The sequence below is a fragment of the Maniola jurtina genome, chromosome 4 (genome assembly GCF_905333055.1).
Source record: "Maniola jurtina chromosome 4, ilManJurt1.1, whole genome shotgun sequence".
NCBI classification, from domain to species: Eukaryota; Metazoa; Arthropoda; class Insecta; order Lepidoptera; family Nymphalidae; genus Maniola; species Maniola jurtina.
This window is the reverse complement of record NC_060032.1, coordinates 12,822,531-12,844,814: the sequence shown is the minus strand read 5'-3', so window position 1 is coordinate 12,844,814 and position 22,284 is coordinate 12,822,531. Positions and strand designations below refer to the sequence as shown.

The 22,284-nt window shown below is 36.4% G+C and overlaps 1 protein-coding gene across 2 annotated transcripts in view; it reads left to right on the top strand.

Annotated features, from left to right (window-relative positions):
• Positions 1–22,284, top strand: part of LOC123881319 (protein obstructor-E-like) — a 66,084-nt gene that overhangs the window by 32,232 nt on the left and 11,568 nt on the right. For both annotated transcript variants that reach the window (XM_045930035.1, XM_045930036.1), the window contains one exon: positions 8,779–8,826. In XM_045930035.1, coding sequence (XP_045785991.1) covers positions 8,793–8,826 — 34 coding nt within the window. In that variant the 5' untranslated portion in view covers positions 8,779–8,792. The remainder of the gene's footprint in view (positions 1–8,778; positions 8,827–22,284) is intronic.

Below are 22,284 nucleotides of genomic sequence, written 5' to 3'. Positions count from 1 at the left end.
AATAAGTAAAAAAAAAAATAAGTAAGTATGTATTGGCCCTAAATTAATATAAACAGTTTTTATCCAAGGGCTCGTCGCGTCAGGGGATCGCTAAAGGTCAGAAACAGCTATGAAAATCATCTTTGCAGAAAGAATAGTGCGATCGAGCGCACTATGAGACCTCATAGTAATGATTGTGAATACTGGTGTGAGCCTCGTCACTTAGCAACCAATCAAGCGAATCGGTACCATATATGGAGGTACTACCTATCATAGTATTATGAAATCAATGTACTACAATGCCTAACCGTAATGGTTAAGTAGGTATGCGAATAATTTCTCAATTAACACGTTTGTTAATGCTCATATCCTTTTAACTTAAATTATTTATTGTTTAGAAATCGTGAAATTGAGTAAAATACTTTTTAAGTATTCAAATTAATTTCAGGATTTCTAAAATTAATTGTTCCTACCAATTCATTTTAATATCCAGGTAACGATAATAACTTTAACTCTCACTAGACGTATCTAGAGAGAAAATTGTTTCGTAAATAACCAGGCCCTACATAAACGCGGCTTTAGTCTATTTAGGCTGGGCGCAAACGAGCCACCGACCACCGTCGGTGACTGTCGCCCGACACTACCACTTTGGCACCAGCGACGGTAGCGCGCGATAGCCACCGGTGTTTGAAAGCCACCACATTTTAAAAACCGCTCTCTGCTGTGGACTCCAAGACGGAAAGTTTACTCGCGCCACTGACGTAATTGGATTTTGGATATGAATATTCATTGATACTTCATGCTCCTTAATGACGCACGCGCATGTAGGTATAGGACGCCTAAACGATTATTGAGTTAGGGTGACAGAGGGGTGGAGCGACACGCCAGTGGCGAGTATTGGCGTCTTATGTGGCTCGTAGCGGTTTCAAGTTGTGTTTTGCTAACGACCTCACAATATATCTTATGCGGCGATATAAATGTATGGAAAAGCGTGTGAATTGTTTGTCGCTGGCCACCGGTAGCTGTACTCGGTGGCTCGTTTGTGCTGAGCCTAACTCTTTGATATGGATGCCCCTTCGACGAGGCAAAAGTCAGTCAAGTGACCCTTAGTTCCAGGTAAATCAAACGGTGCCTCTTCTAAACAAACCCCTTAACAGGGCTCTCTCCGTCACTCGTTTCCACTCGTTTCATACAATCGTAGTTCCAATTTCATTTGAATATTAAGCAACCAAAGTCCATGAAATTTTGCAGACATATTCTAGAAACTAATATCTGTGTCTGTGGTGTTTTAGATTTTTCTAAAAATATGTAGTTTTAAAATTACAGGGGCTCAAAGATTTGTATGAAATTTTTAAGACCGCGTAACTTTGAAACCGAATATTTTAATAGAAATCTGGAAAACCACAGACATAGATATTAGTTTCTAGAATATGTCTGCAAAATTTCATGGACTTTGGTTGCTTAATATTCAAATGAAATTGGAACTACGATTGTATGAAACGAGTGGAAACGAGTGACGGAGGAGCCCTCTTAACTGCCGCGCTTAATATAGACCCTGCTATTTTAGTTCATTTCCTTTCAAAAAGTATTGCCAATAAAGTTACATGTGCAATTCACATAATTCTACATAGTACTATTTAGACAGGAAAAATCGCAACCATTCCCAGCCGTTTAAGGCGTCATCACACTATCCGGTCCCGGTCTGTACTTGGAGCCACCGTGTAAAGTTACGTCACATTAACTCGCTAAATGTGATCGCTTTCTCTTTACAATGTAACATAGTTTTTTTAACCCCCGACCCAAAAAGAGGGGTGTTATAAGTTTGACGTGTGTATCTGTGTATCTGTGTATCTATGTATCTGTGTATCTGTCTGTGGCATCATAGCGCCTAAATGAATAAACCGATTTTAATTTAGTTTTTTTTTGTTTGAAAGGTGGCTTGATCGAGAGTGTTCTTAGCTATAATCCAAGAAAATCGATTCAGCCGTTTGAAAGTTATCAGCTATTTTCTAGTTTTTACTGTAACCTTCACTTGTCGGGGGTGTTATAAATTTTTAATTTACTCTTGTCTACAATGTTATAAATAAGAATCCTCGGTATTTTTCATTTAATGGAATATGTTAGTGCAATGGGCTAGTAATCATTTTGCGTTTTTTAACTTATTGTGAACTAGCCGATGCCCGCGACTTCGTCCGCGTGGATTTAGGTTTTCTGAAACCCCGTGGGAACTTTGATTTTCTGGGATAAAAAGTAGCCTAAGTGCTAATCCAGGATGTTATCTATCTCCATTCCAAATTTCAGTCAAATCCGTCCAGTAGTTTTTGCATGAAGGAGTAACAAACATACACACACACACACATACACACAAACTGTCGCCATTATGATATTAGTGTTCAAAGGAAGATTTCAGGACTGTTTTAGAAAGACACCATGGTTGATGTAAAAAGGGTTTCGAGATGCAGCCATCGGAATGTGTAAGTGGACGACACAAAATATAGAGATAGTTTAAGAAATCGGAGATGGCCCCAGACCCATAAAAGGCTATAGCGCTGATGTAGATGGTGATGAATGTTGAAGAATTTATTATTTTTATCCTAATATCGTAAATAAAAAAAGATTTTTAAGAACAAATTATAACACTATTTAGTATTTTCCTATTGCAGTATTTCAGTGTCTTCTTGGCAAAATAATCCATGCGTTGGCATCGAGTTTGAAACTCACGGTCAACAGTTTAGGCACAGCATTGATAGTATTGCCAGTATAGGCCTTTATATAAATTACAAGGTAGGAAGGAAAAATTGCCAGCCGTTTAAGGCGTCATCAGACAATCCGGTCCCGGGCTGGACCGACCGAGAATTTTATTATGTCACTTGCTAATTGCGGCCGCTTTCTCTTCTCATGCGAGTCAACACACTCGTTTTTTCTTGACATTTCATATTATGTTACGCTTATCCTGGAAAATGAAAAAGTTTTTACGGGATTTTAAAAAAACCCTTAATCGTCGTCATCGAAGTCGGGCATTGTCCTATTATCCTTTTATATTCCTACCTGTAAAAAAATATTTTTCCTGACTGACTGATCTTTTCAGTTTGACTCTCAGTTAAAAATGATAAAATACGTTTTCACGATATCTGGAAGTTCTACCCAGAAGGGGGTTAAATATGAGGATGAAAGTTTGTATGAAAGGGAGTCATTTTGAAAGTTACACTTAGGTTAAAGTTTGGGTTAAAAATGAAGAAATATCTATGTATGTCAGGATTTCCACAGCTAGTCTAAATATATAAAAGGATAAGGTCACTGACGGACTGACTGACTGATCTGTCAACGCACAGTTCAAACTACATGACGGATCAGGCTGAGGCATGCAGATAGCTATTAATATGACGTAGACTAGACATCCGCTAAGAAAGGATTTTTGAAAATTCAATCCCTAAGGGAGTGAAATGGGGGGTTGAATTTATTTAGTCCACGCGGACGAAGTTATAAAGTTCCGGCTGATGCCACATAGAAACTGTCCTGCTACTATCCACTATCAAATCTTGTTTTTTTTTTTATCTTCAGATATAGTTTTCCTACTCTTGCGCAACCTGTGCGTGAGAATAAAGTTATACCTAACCAGAACCACGTTTCAATAAAAATTGCGTGCGGATGTAGAAACTTTAATACGAATTGTAAGATGCTGTCGGATTACCTGACAATTGCTCTTTGCCATTGTTCACGCGATTTCCATCAGGACTTAGCTTTAAGCCTGTGAAAATTTGCGGTTGATTGTTGTTATGAATGGAACGATGTTTGTTACGTAACTTATCTTTTAAGTCTTTGTTCGGATGTTACCTTCCTTTGTGGCTAGCGGAACTAACATAAGGGACCTCGTAAGTTTGGCAAACAATACATAAAACATAGGCCAGTATGTAGGTATAGACATTTTTCAGGCAAGCCCAAACTTTTGATAATATAGAGTAGCTAATTATTTACAGTATTATCTGAGTAAATTAAGTATACTTAGGTACTTATTATTCTAAATATATAAAAGGAAAACCTGACCGACTGACTGACTGATTTATCACCGCACAGCTCAAACTACTGGCCGGATCGGGCTGTTTGGTATGCCGTTAGCTATTATGACATACACATCCGCCAAGGATATTTGAAAATTCAACCGCTAAAGGGGGTAAAATAGAGGTTTGTTTGTTTAGTCCTCGCGTACGAAGTCGCGGGCATAAGCTAGTGTACCTACCTACAGAATGAGTAGGAGTTCATCATTATCATCATGAGTCAACCTACCTACTTATCGCTCATTTTTGACGTGACAACGTCTTATAATTCGATAGAGCCGGCTGCACGCACGAAAAAACATGACTCATGCGGCGTTACCTCGCTCTGAGGCGTTCCATGTAAGGCTTGAAGTGCAAGCGAGAGCGCGGAACGAGCTACAAAGAAGCACAATCGGCCTTTGTTGTCACGTTCAATTATCGTCACTAAACTGACTTTACAGACAACCAACTTTTTTTTTTAATTCTTGGGTAGGTTGGTACAGCCTAAGTTGTAAAAAAAATTGACCCTCTCGAATGATACCTTGTTATAGGGTCATTGTTATGGCGTTTCTTTCACAGTTTTTGAAACAAAACTCGGCTACAGTTTTTAGCGACTAGCGTGGCTACGAACACCAAAATTCCGATACGCGATTCATTAGTTCTTACTCAATAGCACATTTCATTTTATGTCCTACAAGTGCGAAGTATAGCAAGATGGGCCCAATATTATGCGAAAACACCTGAGACGGGTCCGTATTGAATTTTTAATGGCGTCCTATTTACATAGTTTACACTCTACAGCTTCGTTTTCGTCCGTTAACCTCTCTACCGAATTTCAACAAAATTGGCTGAATATACGTAGCTAGGTAGTAGGTACTGGTAGGTACTGTAAATGAATCCAATAGAATAAATAAACACCATTTATTTTCCAAAATGGATGTGCATTGAAACCATTTCAAACATTATTCCTTTCACTTAGTCCTTTAATTACGAGTATATTTATCTAACAATTATGTACCTACCCTTTGAAACCATAACAGACCAATTACATAGACTAGAATATTCATATAACTAGATTAACGAATGAAAGTTTATGATCTACATTCTACATGTATATGATAAATATCTATTGTTTGTTTGTAATATCGTCTCATAAATAAAATATATGGCATATTTTGGCTAAATAAAGTACCTAGGTAACCTAATTAAGATTTTAAAATACTTTTTTAGGCACTTCTCTCTAGTCTAGTCGTTCCTTCATTTCTGAAGATCGTGGTCCTGGTGTTCTTGCAACTTCGTGCGGATTCATTGCTTCCATAGGCTTCTATCGGATTGCTAGTCTTGGAATTTGCACTTAGAGTCCCACAGCTGGTCTGCCCATCTGGTTGGTGAGCGGCCTCACAATCTCTTGCCCTCTGTGTTGCCCGTCACAATAAGTTTTTCCAAACTATCATTCCCTCGTCGCATGATATGCCCCAAATAGGAGAGCAGGCATTGGTTAAGAGGGCTCTCTCCGTCACTCGTTTCATACAATCGTAGTTCCATTTGAATATTAAGCAACCAAAGTCCATGAAATTTTGCAGACATATTCTAGAAACTAATATGTCTGTGGTTTTCCAGATTTCTGTTAAAATATTCGGTTTCAAAGTTATGTGGTCTTAAAAATTTTCATACAAATCTTTGAGCCCCTGTAATTTTAAAACTACATATTTTTAGAAAAATCTAAAACACTACAGACACAGATATTAGTTTCTAGAATATGTCTGCAAAATTTAATGGACTTTGGTTGCTTAATATTCAAATGAAATTGGAACTACGATTGTATGAAACGAGTGACGGAGAGAGCCCTGTTAAGGCATCTACTGTTTCGAATTTCCAATAGGTATAAGTAGGTAGATACATTTTAAATTCACAAGAGTGTCCTTTGACCTTTTATAAGGGCTAAAAATACGTGGGCTGGCCACGTGTGGCATTTTCCACGTGCTACTAAAAGGTGGCAATCAATTATGTAACATCTCGTCGAGTCTTCATAGCGTGTACACAATACACATAAATTCAAATTCAAAATATTTTTTTCCGCATTCAAAATATTTTCATTCAATTTAACTTTTACAAGTACTTTTGTGAATTTTGTTTGTTGAATGTGAGATCACCATAAACCGCATCTTATGTAGATAAACATACTTTGTAAACTTACTTCACTTTTCCTTCGTTAAGTAGTCATAGGGTTAGATACGCTCGCAGGCACCATTCTGACTTTAGCAAAGATATTTAAAGGTTGTACTAGTGACAGATAGGACAAAGCTACAATAGTTTCAACTCTCGAGAAATATTGACCAATTGGTTACTTTTATGAACGTGCAAGCTTGTAAGTCAAAAGAGTCAAAGATAAGCAGTCCAACCAGTTTAACTGGATGGGACTTTAAAAATCTCTGGAGAACTTTTTGATTTTTCGGAATACATTCAAGATTCAAGATTCTTTATACGCAGAAACATTTAAAAAAACTAATGTAAAAACTAGTACATATCCGTCTTCGGAATGTAAGCTGTATCTGTACCCAATTTTATCAATATCGGTTAAACAAATGGGCTGTGAAAAGGTAGCTAATATACAGACACGCTTTCGCATTTATAATATTAGTATAGGTATGGACTATGGAAATTCTCATTAGTGACTCTACCGTTTAGCTAAGTATCCTAGCATCTTGTTTCAGAAGTGAGGCAAACTACCAGAACCTTCTTCATCAATAAATAAATACTATCGCTCAAGGCGACTTAATTTGATCTACGGAGGCTGAATTATATCGCAAGGCTTCCCAAATTGACGCAAATGTAAGCAATAAACAAGGTCTCATTTTGGCCACAACTAAACAATAACTAAACCTACTACAAAACATTATTATGATATTTATATTAATAACAAGTGTAAATTAAAAATTTATAACACCCCCGACAAGTGAAGGTTACAGTAACTAGAAAATAGCTGATAACTTTCAAACGGCTAAACCGATTTTCTTGGATTATAGCCAAGAACGCCGTCAAACCGCCGCCGTTCAAACAAAAAAAAAACTAAATTAAAATCGGTTCATTAGTTTAGGAGCTACGATGCCGCAGACAGATACACAGATACACACGTCAAACTTATAACACCCCTCTTTTTGGGTTTGGGGTTAAAAACTGTGATAAGGACCCATATTACATGGTAAGAATATCGCAGACAACTGAAATTTAGCTGAAATAAAACATAATAATATACTGTAACGTCGATACCCCACAAAAAATTTGTTTTACAAAAATCAGAATGCGTTTCACTCCAGACACAAACATATACTTACTTATTAACAACAAGTATTATATAATCAAATCATTTCGAAATAACATTTTGCTTTGAATTAAAATAGATATCTTGTTCAAAAGAAATAATATAATATTATTATTGTGACTACTTGTGAATCATTAATATTCATTCATATTCGGGAGCCGGTGGAAAACTTTGAGGAGGTGCTTATAATTCACAGGCAACGCGCTGATAACGCCCAAGCCAGATCCTCTGGATGGAATTCGATCCAAAAGTTACTAGTAGTAAGTAAGCCTTGTGAAGATGCGTTGTACAATCGTTGAAACTAAACCAAAAGTTGAAATTGAGACGGTGTTGCCGTGAGGTTGAGTCAATATTATGTGTGGTTTAATCTGCCTTAACAAGATTACGCAGAACTACCATTTCACCAACTGACAACTTTTATCAAGCATCTCGTCAAAATTTTCTACGAACTCTTGGGATTTATCATAGTAAATTTGATTTGAATGAATGATATCTAGGTACTTTATATCACTCGATCGTAATTTTTAACTATAAAATATTCTTTTCAAAATTTTGATACATGTTGTTTTTTTAAATAGAGCAAAATTACCTCTGAGTTTCTTGGTCTTGAGATAACATTAGTGGCACAAGCTGTCCTACGTGATACAAATTAATTCATTTTCATTTTCATTTTATTAAAAAGTCCAAGAAATTCTGGGATTTTAACAATGGGATGCAAAAAAAAATATTTTTTAGTAATTATTAAATAGTGGGTCTTCCAAAATTCGTAAAATCCACATTCGCTGGTAGTTTTAAGTTTGCTAACCATTTTAAATTATTGATTTAAAAAAAAGTACGTCAAATGTTAAGACATATTACTCAATTAATGATTACCTCTCAGAAAAGTTATAACTGTATTTTAATTTTGGACATTTTGCTATTATTATTTAATTTTTTTTTTTTGTGTGACCAAAATGTATCTTAATTTAATGTAACATATTGCATGCTTATAAGCAGAATTTGGCTGTACCTTTTTATCTTTGTAACATCTCCACTGTTTACCCAAATTCGCAATTAAGAGATTTGATTTGATTTGATTTGACGTCACATTTGTGTATTTCATACAAGCTCCCATACTAAGCGAGCTTTTTGACTTTTGATAAAAAGTCGCCGATTTGACTAGTAGTCGTCATCCCTATTGAACTGCTTTTAAATACTACCTAGGTCCTCAAGGTAGGTAGGTACTCATTGAGATTCTAGTTACAAAGTAAACTAAGTAAAGTAAAGTAAAGTAAGCCGAGTTTCTTGCTGGTTCTTCTCGGTAGGAAAGGCATTCCTAACTAATGGCAGATGCTCTTGATGATTCAAAAGTACTTGTAAAAGTCTTGAATGAAAATATTTTGAATTTTACAAGTCTCGCATAGCTACAACAATTTAACTCAGTCAATAATTCCCTTGCTGCAGATACCAACCACAAAATGTCGACGGAACGGTGCCGGGCGAGTCTCTTCGGTGAGTACCTATTTATAGACCTAAACTAATAAGTACATAGGTAAATGGTTACTTAGGTAATAGCTTCAGTCCACAGCGAGTAAGCTAACATAGAGCTACCAAACGCTATTATTTTTAACCCCCGACCCAAAAAGAGGGGTGTTATAAGTTTGACGTGTGTATCTGTGTATCTGTCTGTGGCATTGTAGCTCCTAAACTAATGAACCGATTTTAGTTTTTTTTTTTTTTTTGTTTGAAAGGTGGCTTGATCGAGAGTGTTCTTAGCTATAATCCAAGAAAATCGGTTCAGCCGTTAGAAAGTTATCAGCTCTTTTCTAGTTACTGTAATCTTCACTTGTCGGGGGTGTTATAAATTTTTAATTTGCATTTGTTCATTGAAAATGTTAGTGTTATCTTAACTTAAAAAACGTTTTAGTTTAAATATTTTCTAAATTATTACTATTTTTGTTGTTATATAGAGGCAACAAAAATACAGATTCTGTCAAAATTTCAACTCTCTACAAGCTCTCTATCTATTATCTACGGTTCACGAGATACAGGCCGCTGACAGATCGACTGACGGACGGACGGAAAGACGTACAGCCGAAGCATAATGATAGGGTCCCGTTTGCACTCTTCAGGTAGGGACTCCTAAAAATCTATAAAATAAAAAATATTGCGGTTATGATTTTGAGTGTTAGTGAGTAACTTTAATATTTATTAAAACAACAGAAATCCTAAAAACCTTCATATTATAGAGCATGTTTCAAGACTAATTAAAAAAATATAATTATTTTGAGGACTTACACTTTGTAATTATTTTTAATAGGACATACTATACCTAAGTAAGTATAATATAACATTCATGGAACTAGGAATCAGCTTAGCTTATTACGGCATTTGGCTACAAATATTATCGATTTCAACCTTGCTATATGTTAGATCGACTGTAAATTTTGTGGTTAGTGAACCTTAACCCTTTGTACAGATATTTGCGGTTCGGTGTTGTATCGACTATCGATATTCAGTTCAACTGGCCAACTGGGATGGTTAAACACAATGTTATCCGATAACCTTATAACCTGTCTGTGCCTACTTGTTGATATACCCTATTTACTATTGAAAGAGTCAGTCAGAAAAGCAGGTAGGTACTAAATTATTGGCTATTTTTGGAAAAAGTTATTAAAATGTTCTCTCACGTTAAAGCGCGAGGTTCACAACGCGTAGAGGCGTATCGTGAGATTTAATCTATAAAATAATCTAATTACAATATTTAGGTAATTGCTATTGACACCATCAAAATGGCGATCTAAACACCAGAAGTATTTAACAGTTGCTGAGTCTAGAGTTGAAACAAAATTAAGGACGATCCGAGGTTACGTCCATTACTTAGTTACGTCCGATAGTTTGCACAGTTCAATGTACATTTTATTATCCAGATTCTATAAGTTGCAGTGGTCAGCCACGTCCGACATCCGCGTCCGATAATTTGATTCCGGCTTTATAGCACACTAGCTGAAGCCCGCCACTTCATCCGTGTGGATTTAGCTTTATCGAAATCCCGTGGGAACTCTTTGATTTTCCGGGATAAAAAGTAGCCTATGTGCTAATCCAGGATATTATCTATCTGTATTTCAAATTTCAGCCAAATCCGTTCAGTAGTTTTTGCGTAAAGGAGTAACAAACAAACACACACACACACACATACACACAAAATTTTGCCTTTATAATATTAGTGTGATACCTCAGACACCCAATGCCCTAATGGCCGGCTGTTACATTGTAATAGTGTTCCCGGGCATGCCATAAGCAATCTCCTAAATGGATGCTTCTGGTAATAACACTGAAGAGTTCAATACTAGCCACGCTCCAACACGGCTGTGTCAGTTCACTTTACTTATACTGTAACTAGTATATGCCCGCGACTTCGTCAGCATGGAGTACACAAACTTCAAACCCCTATTTCACCCCATTAGGAGTTGAATTTTCACAAAATCCTTTCCTAGCGGATGTCTACCATAATAGCTATCTGCATGCCAAACAGCCCGATCCGTCCAGTAGAGCTGTGTGTTGATAGATCAGGCAGTCAGTCAGTCAGTAACCTTTTCTTTTTATAATATTATCCATTCCATTCCATCAGCCTGTATGCGTCCACTGCCTTCCCAAGAGCACGCCACCAAACACGGTCCTCCGCCTTCCTCATCCACACGCTCCCCGCCACCTTCTTCAGGTCATCGGTCCAGCGAGCTGGAGGTACAATAGTCCCACACTGCGCTTACAGTACACGGCCACCACTCCAACACATTTATCCCATCGGCCGTCAGTTCTACGACAGATATGGCCTATCCATTGCCACTTCAGCTTGCTAATCCTTTGAGCTATGTCGGTCGCTTTTGTTCTTCTGCGAATTTTCTTTTATATATTTAGAATATAATTTACACAAAGTTTAAGCTGAGGACTTTCCCATAATATTTTCTTAACGAACGAAGAATAGGTTTTTGAAAATCAAACCCTATGGGATTGTTTTATGATGTCCATTTAACCCCTAATTTTTCTTCTGTTAATAGATTCTAAAATAACTGGGAAGGCATTCCAGCATGTGTCCCAACTTCTAATGAAATGGATGTATTTAGATTGGATGGCTTCATAGCATCATGACCCGGGCCACTCGGGGCTGTTAATAATTGATTACGATTACCACGAAGCAATCATGCTAATGCTCGGGTGACATTTGCGTTTTTAGGGCTCGTAAAGAGGCTATTATTGTACAACGTCAGATTTAATCGCCTATGCAATTTCATAACTGGTATCATAATACTATAATATAACTGACTAACTAGCGACGCCTGGATTTAAGCTTTTAAAAATCCCGTGGGAACCCTTTGATTTCCGGGATAAAAATAGTTTAAAGTTATGATACGCAAAAACATTGGATTCTCCATACTCTGTTACATTAAACTTTTGTTGACACCCCATTGCGCCCTCCTCACATTTCTAAAAAAATGTCTTTCGCAGAGCATCGTTACGTTGATTTAATGACATTGCAGCCAAGTTTACGGAACTTTGCTGTATTTACGTGTTGTTAAACCACAAAAATGTCCTAATGAAATGAGTCCATCACGAAATTGGGGTGCCTTAACATCAGAAACTAGGTCAGTTATTAATTGATTACCTATTCGTGTACCTACTTCCCACGAAATACCCCTTACATGGTAATCAGGCTAATGCACGATTTTGTAACTGATGTAGAGAAGCAGGAAATTCGAATTTAATTAAATCAGGCTGTATTTACTCGAAATCCGTTAGAAGTTAGAACCGTGCCTTTTACCCATTATTCGTTTTGTATGCCTATTTGATTTTCATGCGTCATGCACGACCCATTAAAATGTTGGATTTTTCATGACGCGATTGCTTGCGAAAAATTTATTTATTGAAGTATTTATTCATGTACCAATAACTTAAAACACGCATAACAGGGCTCTCTCCGTCACTTACTCCATACAATCGTAGTTCCCATTTCATTTGAATATTAAGCAACCAAAGTCCATGAAATTTTGCAGACATAGTCTAGAAACTAATATCTGTGTCTGTGGTGTTTTAGATTTTTCTAAAAATATGTAGTTTTAAAATTACAGGGGCTCAAAGATTTGTATTTTTCTTTAAAAAAAGGCCCAACTTTGTGCTCGTTTTTCTAGACAACGAAGCAATTTAATGAAATTTGGAAAAACCACAGACCTAGAAAATTTAATGAATATTATGTAGTAAAAAAATTATCGTTATATATTTTATATTGTTATAATTATGTGGGAACTACGAAAACCAGAAATTACACCCAGAAATCTTGAAAATTTCGTGCTGTCTCGATTTGTGCAAGCGGGGTGGTGAAGTGCGGGGGACGACACGTGAAACTGACAGAAACTGACAGTCTAAACACACGGGCCACATTTAGACTGCACCCAACTAAATACACTGGTACATTTCAACTTGCGTTAGAGACGTATGCGTTACCTACTCAGACGTTGCCTGTAGATAAAAATATGTCTCATGTTTGCTGGCAATAGCGCATGCATCAAACCCTGCAAGTTGCACCTATTCCTCACGCAATACGCAATTCCTCACGCAATACGCACAGCTTTAATATTATAATTTTTGACAATGTATACTATATGTAATGCCATATCACAGGTCACTCTCTGATTTATTGCTAACAATTTACTTCCAAATGCAAAGAAATCTAAGTGTGTTGAATTCACACTGCCCAATACCAGGACCTTAAATGACATAAATTCATTGATAAATAATCATATGTTGAAAATAAAGGAGAACCCCGTGTTTCTCGGTATAACGTTAGATGCAAAGCTTCTATGGAACACCCATATATCAACACTTGATGGTAAACTCAGCTCTGCTGCTTACACTGTTAGAAAAAATCGGCAGGTACTGACGTGGAAACTGCAAAAATTGTATATTTTGCCTATTTTCACTGTATTATGTCTTACGGACTCTTCCTATGAGATAAAGCGGTAGATATTGAGAAAAAAATGTATTACAGAAAAGCACAGGACGTGCAATTTATAATTTAAAACCGCGCGCTGCCATACAATAAAAATATAAGGAAATAAGTACCTTATCTATTATCTTATAGTAGCTTCTAAATATATTTACAACTAGCTAATGCCCGCAGCTTCGCTCGCGTGGATTTAGGTTATTATAAATCCCGATCCTTTCATTTCCCAGAACAAAAGTTGCCTCTCCGTAATAGCCCGTCCCCGGGATGCAACTTGTTTCTGTATCACGTAAGAACATTTAAACGAATGATCCTTTTCAAATCCCGAGGGATCACCAGGATTTAGGAATGCAATTTCTTACAGCATCAGGGTTGAGGTCAACGACAAAGTATTCACTTGGTATAGATACCTTCAATATCAATTAATAATCGACATTAGCTTTAGTAGTCAGGTCTCCTGCAACATCAGGATTGAGGAGTTGGAATCCAAATTTTTTATTGAACAATGTCGCAAAAAACTACCCAAAATTACGCAGTTAGGTTACCTGCCAAATTTCATGGTTTTGAGTCAACGTGAAGTACCCTAGAGGTTTTCTTGACACACACGACAGACAGAGAGATAGACAACAAAGTGATCCTATAAGAGTTTAGTTTTTCGTTTTAATGTACGAAATCCTAGAAAACGTAGGAACGGCATTCCGAACCAGTGGTAAATTTTTCTGACAATTCAAAAACACTTTGAAGTTTACCTAAAAGTTTACAGGAATAAAAATTAATCATTGTATTCCATTCCATTTCATTCTATTCCATTCTGTTCAAAGATAAATAGAAAATAAAAATATTTGTCACCGAAACAATAATTTACGATACATCAACCAATATCAATTTTACTGATGACAATCTGACTATTACCAAAGTGAATGACTACTATAATATCTATTATATACGACTAATATAATATGTATTATAAATTGTGTGCCGTTTGCATTCTCACTAAGTTTGTTTTTGTTGGTTAAACTTTCTGGCATTTATATTGTTATGACGTTTAATTGGCAAACAGTCTGTTTATTGGCTGAAACTCAAAAATTCAGCCAATCACAACAAATAAAATATTGTAATAATGATTGATGCAGCTTTCTGTAATTGAAAACAGAATATTTGACATTAACTTGAATGTGACAGTGTTTTCCGAATAGGGTTGCCAGAGGCCCCGTATTTTACTGGTTACCCCGTATGTCAGGATAGAGAAACCGGTAATTATGAAAATAAAATACGGGGCAAATAAAACTAAATATTTTTAGGGTTCCGTAACTCAAAAGCAAAAAGAACTCTTATAGGATCACTTCGTTGTCTATCAGTCTGTCTGTCTTTCCGTCTGTCCGTCTGTCCATCTGTCCTTTTATCCGTCTGTCATGTGTTCATGAACAAATATTAGTATTTTCAATTTTCAAAGTAAGATAACTACATATATCAAGTGGGTTATCATATGAAAGGGCTTTACCTGTTCATTCTAAAACAGATTTTTATTTATTTTTATGCATAATTTTTTTAATGCATAACAGTTTTTGATTTCTCGTGTAAAATGTCGAAAAAAATACCCGAATCGGAACCCTCGGTGCGTGAGTCTGACTCGCACTTGGCTGGCGAAACCGAACACTGACGTTATGTCCAGTAAAAAGAATATTTTCCTTTTGCGGCAATGCGTAGCCGAAACCCACTCGATATTGATCATGGTCGTAGCCAAGGCGGCGGGGCTTGGTTTGAGGATGTTAGCCTTTTTTTATACAAGTTAGCCCGTGACTTTAATCTTTTCTAGTGGTAAGTGATGATGCAGTCTAATTTCTTGGCCGTTAGGGCCATACTAACCATATAACTAGCCATGACCGAAGCCTCCCACCAGACCAGAAATTTAGAAATGGCGACTGCGCCTGGGAAGCCGTCAAAAACCTAAGCCTAAAATAATACTTACAGTATTTCTTGCATTTGCTTACCAATTTTTTTTTGGAAATATATCAAACATTTCGCGCTCACTTCACTCGCGCTTTGAATTTGTATTACTTGGTGTAAGCCCCGCAATTTCGTTTGCATGAATTTAGAGTTTTAAAAATTCCGTGGGGGATTTTCCGGGCTAAAAAGTTTATGTCTGGGATGCAAGTTACCTCTGAATAGTAAGTACCAAAATTTTGGTAAAGAAGATGGGCCGTGAAAGGGTAACAAATAGATAGGCAAATAGATATACTGTCGTATTTGTAATATTAGTATGGATAGGGAGCTTTAAAAATAAAATCTTGCTATGGCTAAACTCGTTTCCCTTTCACTTTAATTCTTTCTGTATTGAACCAAAAACACTTACGCTCACTGCGCTCGCGCTTTTTTATTGTTGTATTTTATCTCACTGTCAAATTGAAAGGCGAAATTCCACTAACCAGGTAATTAGCCCATAAAGTTGAGCGAATGTTTTTTCCTCATGACAGGATTCAGTTCCGGCCCTGATAAAACCTCTCCCGAAATCGATTCCTGGCTACGGCCATAGTATTGATACTGTGAAGGTGGAATTACAAGTTAAATGTAAATTTAAGTTAAAATGCAAAGATTGTATGTATGAAATGTATAACATTTTGCTTTACAAAACTAGAGTTTTTAAAAGCTATTTAAATAAATAAATCTTTTATTTAAAATCACATTGCAAACACAGTTCACCAATCAAGACACGGCAACATACAGAGAAAAAATACAAAACTTACAAATAAACTGAAATATCTAAATAGGCTTTCCATGCATTTCAGAGAGAACCACCGCCTATTTCTTCAAATACTTCAAATTTTTAAATTTCTTCAAATCTAAACCCCGTATTTTTGATGGTGGTAGCCTGTAAATCAAAAAGAGGCAGGTGGCAACCCTACTTGCCACATGACATTACAGAATGAAAAATTGTTTTCATTACTCGGTAAGCCTACTGCCATAGTTTGACAGAAAGTGTGACGGTAGTTGTGACCTCTGATTGGCCGACTCTCTTTCACTATTTGCTAAAATTGATGATTGCAACAACAATTTTTTCTTTTTTGTAATCAAAAACAGAACACGGACGTCATACAGGTTGACTAATTGCAATCATTTCTGACCGGCTAACATTGTTCCGCTAGTGGCTCAAACTCACTGTCGCAGCAAGAACATGGTAAATTCAGCCAATCACAGCAATTAGAATTGGTTATCACAAATGCACCGATCTAGGAACCGAGAATGCACGAACCAGGGCAGATAGAGATGAGAACAATAATATCATACGTAGGAAATCGACGGGGGATCGTTGACAACGATCCTCTAGTGTAAATTAAAAATTTATAACACCCCCGACAAGTGAAGGTTACAATAACTAGAAAAGAGCTGATAACTTTCAAACGGCTGAACCGATTTTCTTGGATTATAGCTAAGAACACTCTCGATCAAGAGACCTTTCAAACAAAAAAAAAAACTAAATTAAAATCGGTTTATTAGTTTAGGCGCTACGTTGCCACAGACAGATACACAGATACTCACGTCAAACTTATAACACCCCTCTTTTTGGGTCGGGGGTTTATAATATTTAATGAAAAGACGTGTAGGTACAATGGACAGCTTAATAAATTAACAAATAAATTGACGAAAAAGTATTCCAAACGCGCCCTCATCTGAGAAGAAGCCCACAACAAACTCAGCTGGGTTAGTATAAGTACTTACCTTAGTCATAGTACATACCTACAATCAAATTTATTAATTTATTTATTCAATGAAAAGACGTGTACAATGGTAATAATTTAACAAATAAATTGACGTAAGAGTATTCCGAACGCGCCCTCATCTGAGAAGAAGCCCACAGCAAACTCAGCTGGGTTAGTATAAGTACTTACCTTAGTCATAGTACATACCTACTTACCTACACCACCCATATCATGAATGCGAAAGTGTGTTTGTTTGTTGGTTTATTGGTTTATTAGTTTGTCTTTCAATCACGTCGCAACGTGGCAATCCGCAATCCGTTGATTGACGTGATTTTTCGCATGGTTTTAGGATAAAGACAATGACAAAGACTAGGTACATTTTACCTAGAAAATTAAAAAAAAAATTGAATAAAGAAAACAGGATTTTAAAAAAGATCCACGCGAACGAAGCCGTGATCCAAATTGCCAATAAATGAATTGCTGAGTTTACTTAGCCGGTCATTGGCCCTAGTTAACAAAAGTGTGTGGAGTAAAATCTGTTGGATTAAGCAAATGCAATACACTCATCCTAATGTCTGTAATTGCGTGTACCCACGAAATAAATAGTCATTGCAGCAACATAAGCATCAAGAGCTTCGTGCAAAGAACAATAAGGTGTAGGAGTAGCTTCACACAACCTTGGGGCAGACAAGTGAATGCTTAATTAATATCTATTTACAAACCTTAGCACACAAGACAAGTTATGTCCTTTGGAATATAGGTCTGTATACAAGATAACAAACAATGCATAAATCCTTATCCCTAACTAGCTTATCCCCGCGACTTTATCCGTGAAGTGAGTGAAGGTTACAGTAACTAGAAAAAAGCTGATAACTTTCAAACGGCTGAACTGATTTTCTTAGATTATAGCTAAGAACACTCTCGATCAAACCACCTTTCAAACAAAAAAAACTAAATTCAAATCGGTTCATTAGTTTAGGAGCTACGATGCCACAGACAGATACACAGATACACACGTCAAACTTATAACACCCCTCTTTTTGGGTCGGGGGTTAAAAAATATAGGCTGGTGTGATTTTTTTTTAAATGTAGGTAGGTATAAAATTGAAAATAACAAACATAAAGAAGTACCAAATCTAGATCATTTGTTTAAGGCCTTGGAAAGAACTCAACGAAAATACATTTAAAAATACACACAGCTGAATTTACGTTTGATGGTTTTTACGCTGTCCATTTTCGATTTGTAAGCGATCTCGACCCGTCTGCAACGTTCACTAAAAACGACCATCACCCCGAGTCCAGGGACACTCGATAGAAATGAAAATAAAATTTTATTTCACGTGTCCCTGTAGTCCGTAGTAAAAAGCAGATCATTCCATCGAGGGAGACGCTATACTCTTAATTCCTGTTACTCAAAATACCAGTCCATTCGGTCGAAACACCGCAAACGAATGTGCCGATGAAGATAGAGCAGTCCTAAGCTGAGATAGATGCATAAAGATAAAACAGATGTAAAAAGCTGGCTGCAGGTAAAAAGCCGTGAGGAGAATCGGATGGAAGAAATCACTTGACCAAATCTTGGTCCACTCATGGTCATAGTGTCAAGTAAGTTGTGTTTCCAAAATGAGAATAGCGCGACAAAAAAAATTAGTACTGACCGTTTTACATCACATTTTACACATAATTAATGAAAGTTATGGATAGTAGATTAATATTAAATACAGTAAACATACTCATGCGTCAGGTATGCACGAATTGTGTACAATTATCAAATAGCATTTCCAAATACCTACTATTTCCTATATAATTATTTTAATATTAGCGAAGCAGTGGAATTTGTGTGTTTGAAAATTAATGTTAAGTTACAATTTCCTGACGAATATAATGTCGGAAATTAGAATATTTTATACAGAAGTTGCTAATGCCCGGCATGTGTTCCATTACGATTCACGCGCCCCTATTGTGCATTGATGGTACTTTGTCGAAAACTTTTCCACAAGTCCTAGCACCAACTAGTTCATTCAATCGTATTAACGATGCGCGAACGCATAGGTAACTAACAAACAGACAGACGGACAAATATTAATTTCATATAATATATACGACTAATTTGGCCTAAAGCGCAATGTCCTCTCCCTCGGAGAGTTACTCGATCCTCCGTTGGTACGTTATCCGAATTGGACGTCTGGATCTTTTTTTTCTCCATAACAATCATGATTATTGCGATATAAGCATAATATTGTTTTAAATAATTTCGTACATCTTGTACCACAGCCACTAGATTATATCTATTGTTGATAGCAACGATGAGCATTTTCTCTCACGAGTCTCACGACATCGGACATTGTCTGTCTGTACACTCTCACGGTACCTACTCTACACTTCGAGACATTCTTGAACTATGCAAGACATTATTTTCATTTATTGCAAAGTTTGACAGCGTTTGCCACTTTTCTGTTTGGATCAAAAAAATATTCTCGTAAGTATATATTTTAATCTACAAAGTTTTGTAATAACCATTTTCCTATTTTCAAACCAGGACGCGTTTTGAACCCCAGTAACATTTATTTTGTTTATTATAAGATTATGACAAAAATAACTAAGTAATACATGCCATGAAAAAACTAGTCACTCTCCAAAAAAAAAAGCATTAATTGATTTAAGTTATTAATTATTGATTTAAGTAATTAATTTTCCACTACATCAATTATATTGCATATTATTCAACAATTGACAATCATTTAATGATACTTACCTATTTTGAATAAATTGGCTTTGAGTTTGACTTTGATTATGAATCTTTAGTTAGCCCTTCACGGCCTATCAGTCTAACCGATTTTAACGATATTTGGTACAGAAACGGACAAAGGCTTCTATGATTCCGGAAAATCAAACTTCGCGCGGATGAAGTCGCGGGCATCGTCTAGTAGGTAGTAGATGCAAGCTACCAGTAGGTACACCTAAAAATACAACCTCTTTATAAATTATTATCGACCCGAAAATGTTCCAATTAATTCCAACAATACAGGACAGAACAAAAGGGACCGGCATCAACATTTTCCAGCAACTCACTGCATGACCACCTTGTTCCCACTTTTTAGGATTTCCATACAGTTGAAATCTTTCGGACAAGTCCTATCTGTCAAACACTGATTCTAACAAGTCGTTATTAAAAAAAATTAAAAACACCACTGCTCCGCCAAAACCCAAACCAAAAACCTAGAATGTTCCACATATAAAAATGGTGGCAAGCAGCCGCCATTTTATTTTTATTTTTTATAGCTAGTGTCACTCAGAAATCAGGATGATGTTGGGACTCTTACGATATAATATCCTATATAATATCCAAATCTGTTCGGACATTTACAAGGTATGGTACAATAAATAAACTCAATATGCATACATGAACCCTGAAATCATTGCATTGTTTTTTTAGGAGTCGTGCAACAGACTTTATAACGATGCAGTGTGGCTGAAAATGCGTATTTTATAGCATACTAGCCGATGCCCGCGACTACGCCCGCGTGGATTTAGGTTTTTTAAAATCCCGTGGGAACTATTTGATTTTCCGGGAAAAAAATTAGCCTACGTGCTAATCCAGGATATTATCTATCTCCATTCCAAATTTCAGCCAAATCCGTCTAGTAGTTGTTGCGTGAAGGAGTAACAAACATACACACACACACACACACACACACATACACACACACATACACACAAACTTTCGCCTTTATAATATTAGTGTGATTAGTGTAAAATTTGCCTCGGAACTTCTAGAAGGCGACGAACTCATAACAAGTTGCTTACATATACTGCAATCTGCATATGCCATTTCCTTAAAATACTTTAATGTTATCCTAACTTAGTTAAGTAATATTACATGGTATCTCTACATGTAGGTGACCCATGTCACGCAAAGTGACTGAACCAAAGTTCAAACTTGTTTCCTGTGATGAAAAAAATAAGTGAAATTTCAGATTTATTTTAAAAATGAAAGTCTGTCATGTTACATTTGAAAAAGATTTAACTTTTGTAATCAGCACATTGAGAAACCTCAAAAATCACAACCTAATAAATTTTTAATAGTGCATTTGGAAATAGATGTACTTAATTTTTGTAACTTATTATTAGCTTGAATTTGACATACCGTAGGGATTTACTTTAGGGCTTTCTGGGATAGGCTACCTTCGGGACCGGATGAATATGGTTCATAGATTCACAGTGTGATAAGGCATAGCTCTGTAGAGCCTACCTTGACTTTGCTCAGATTAAAGGTCTGTACCTATTTCATTTTGCTTTTCTGAGCAAACGAATTTTGCCGATGCGACTTTATATAGCGGTATTACTGTACCGAACCTACTTTGAGTTTGCTCATACTTGAAGCCATTGTTAAGACGAGATCGTCGATATTTTGTTCCATTTACTCTGATCTTAACCTAAAGTTTTGCGTGGTTGGAAACTGGAATCTCATCTTTTATTCTTCTTTTTTATGTACGGGCCCCTTAAATAGTTGCTCCATAAAACCTCGTATCATATTAATCCGTACATGTAACGTAATCGGCTTACGCAAAGTGGCTCAAATCATAGGCAATTTATTTGCCGACCACGGACAGTATCCCATGACCTTTCACGATAGGTATATTATTAAGTTCCATACCAATTAGAATGAATCTTCTACCCATAAAAGTAGCAGTAGTACTCGTGATTTTGACCGTATAAAATAATTACTTAAATCTAAATTTATTTGCAAAAATCACACACACACACACACACATCCCATTAGAAAAATAAACCTCTAACTATCGATATAGAACAAATTGTTGATCGAAGCTAGATGATCTCTCAAAGAAGTGGGAACATTAAAAATGCAACAAGTGTATAAAAATTTATAACACCCCCGACAAGTGAAGGTTACAGTAACTAGAAAAGAGCTGATAACTTTCAAACGGCTGAACCGATTTTCTTGGATTATAGCTAAGAACACTCTCGATCAAACCACCTTTCAAACAAAAAAAAACTAAATTAAAATCGGTTCATTAGTTTAGGAGCTACGATGCCACAGACAGATACACAGATACACACGTCAAACTTATAACACCCCTCTTTTTGGGTCGGGGGTTAAAAATTAAAAGAAACGTGTTTGTGTGTATGTGTGCGTGTTTTGTGTGCGTTCCCTCCCGACCGAAATCGGTCAAATCTCAATGGAGAGTAGCCAATTACAGGAGATATTACGGGAGATATTTTCGATTTTTTCGCTTGGTGTAAAACACCTAG